Source organism: Austrofundulus limnaeus, unplaced genomic scaffold (assembly GCF_001266775.1).
Source record: "Austrofundulus limnaeus strain Quisiro unplaced genomic scaffold, Austrofundulus_limnaeus-1.0 Scaffold188, whole genome shotgun sequence".
NCBI lineage: Eukaryota > Metazoa > Chordata > Actinopteri > Cyprinodontiformes > Rivulidae > Austrofundulus > Austrofundulus limnaeus.
Genome location: NW_013952590.1, coordinates 695052 through 696515, shown reverse-complemented (window position 1 = coordinate 696515; position 1464 = coordinate 695052). Strand labels below are relative to the sequence as shown.

Genomic DNA, 1464 nt, shown 5'->3' with positions numbered 1-1464 from the left:
AGCTGTCCTGCGTCTGACCTCAAAGTGCACAAGCGTCCAACTTGAAGCGTTAGATGAGATTTTGAAGCTGAAATCACGTTCGGTGTGAACGCAGCATAATGCTTCAACTAATCAGGGATCCCTTTGAGGCAGATGCCTTAAAGATGTGGGTTTTTTTAGTTAAATTAACGAAATATGGAGGGGACATAGCCCCTCAAAATGTAACTATGGCCCKCGTTAATTTTGGAAGAAAACTCCTCAAACCCAGTAATTGTATTTAAAGTCTTCCCATCTGAAAACAGTTTTATTCACCATTTTGCTCAATGCCCACCACTCTGCTTTGCTTCTCTACCTCCACAACAACCACATGCAGTGGAGGGGGCTTGGAGTACCCAGATTCGGTTCGCTGTCCAAGAAGTTTGGTAAGACCCATTATTTCTGGAAGTGAAGAGAGCATTGCAGTCAATCTCCAGTTGAGTTGTCCCGATCAGCTGTTAGTGTTAGCTAGGCTTGGGCAGTATGGATATAACGCGGAATCAAATATGGGGTTGGTGTATAAAAATTATAATGGTATTAATCACATGAGGCGATGCACCAAATTTTCAGGCAATTTCCACAAAGCTGCTAAAAAACTGGGACATAAACATTCTAGGCTCAGAGCGAGGYAGTAGCTGAAACACACTCGCTGTCATTTTTGCTTCTCTGCAGTCTGCTCCTAACACGACTGATGTCTCTGTTTCCATGAGCTACCTGGAGAGCCACGCAGGGTGTGTCCTGAATCTGTAGCGAGACCTCCTCTCCGTCCAGGGTGACCTTTCTGGAGTAGAGCGCTCCTGCAGAGAGAGAGAAAGGAATCCATGTGGATGAACGAATGGATGGATGGATGGATGAAAGTATGAATTAATAGTTTATGTGTGTGTTCAGCTTCAACAGTGGAAACTCACCTGTGTTTGCTTCATAATCTCCAATGAACCTCTTAGTCAGAAACCTGACAATCAGGGCTGAAAAAAACAAAACGTCTCAGTCAGCGAAAACAAAAAACGTGTTGTGCTGCATAACTTTAGAGGCACTGACTGTCCTTGAGTTGTTGCTGGTGGAAATTCCTTTCTCCCAGCCACATATTTTTATAATCAAGAGCCGAGTATCAGGGAGATAAAACAAAAAATCAAGACTATGAGTGTGAATAAAAAAAGGTCATAAAACTCATAATGTTGCATTAAGTTGTTTTGAACTTGAACATTTGTTTTCATCTTCTCAGTTTCACACCAGAGCTTTAGAGACACTAACACAACATTCCTATCAGAGAGAAGGGATTTTGCCTTCGGGGTTCTGAAGAAAAGAGGAAGTGAACCTGGAGTGAGCAAAACACAAAACCATCCACAGAAAAACACAAAAGATGTCAAAACAAGTTGTGGTTACACAAAACGCACGCTGAGAGAAGACAACTGAAAATAAGTTTCAGATTTTAGCAAGACAAAACCAGAT

At 42.1% G+C, this 1464-nt stretch overlaps 1 protein-coding gene across 1 annotated transcript in view; it reads right to left on the bottom strand.

The window, feature by feature from the left end:
* rasl11a (RAS-like, family 11, member A) overlaps positions 1-980 on the bottom strand; it is a gene marked incomplete at its 5' end in the record, with an annotated part of 6241 nt that extends 5261 nt beyond the window's left edge. Inside the window, 2 exon segments of the mRNA XM_014018265.1 lie at positions 730-812; positions 924-980. Coding sequence (XP_013873719.1) covers positions 730-812; positions 924-980 — 140 coding nt within the window.
* Between the last annotated feature and the right edge of the window lie 484 nt (positions 981-1464).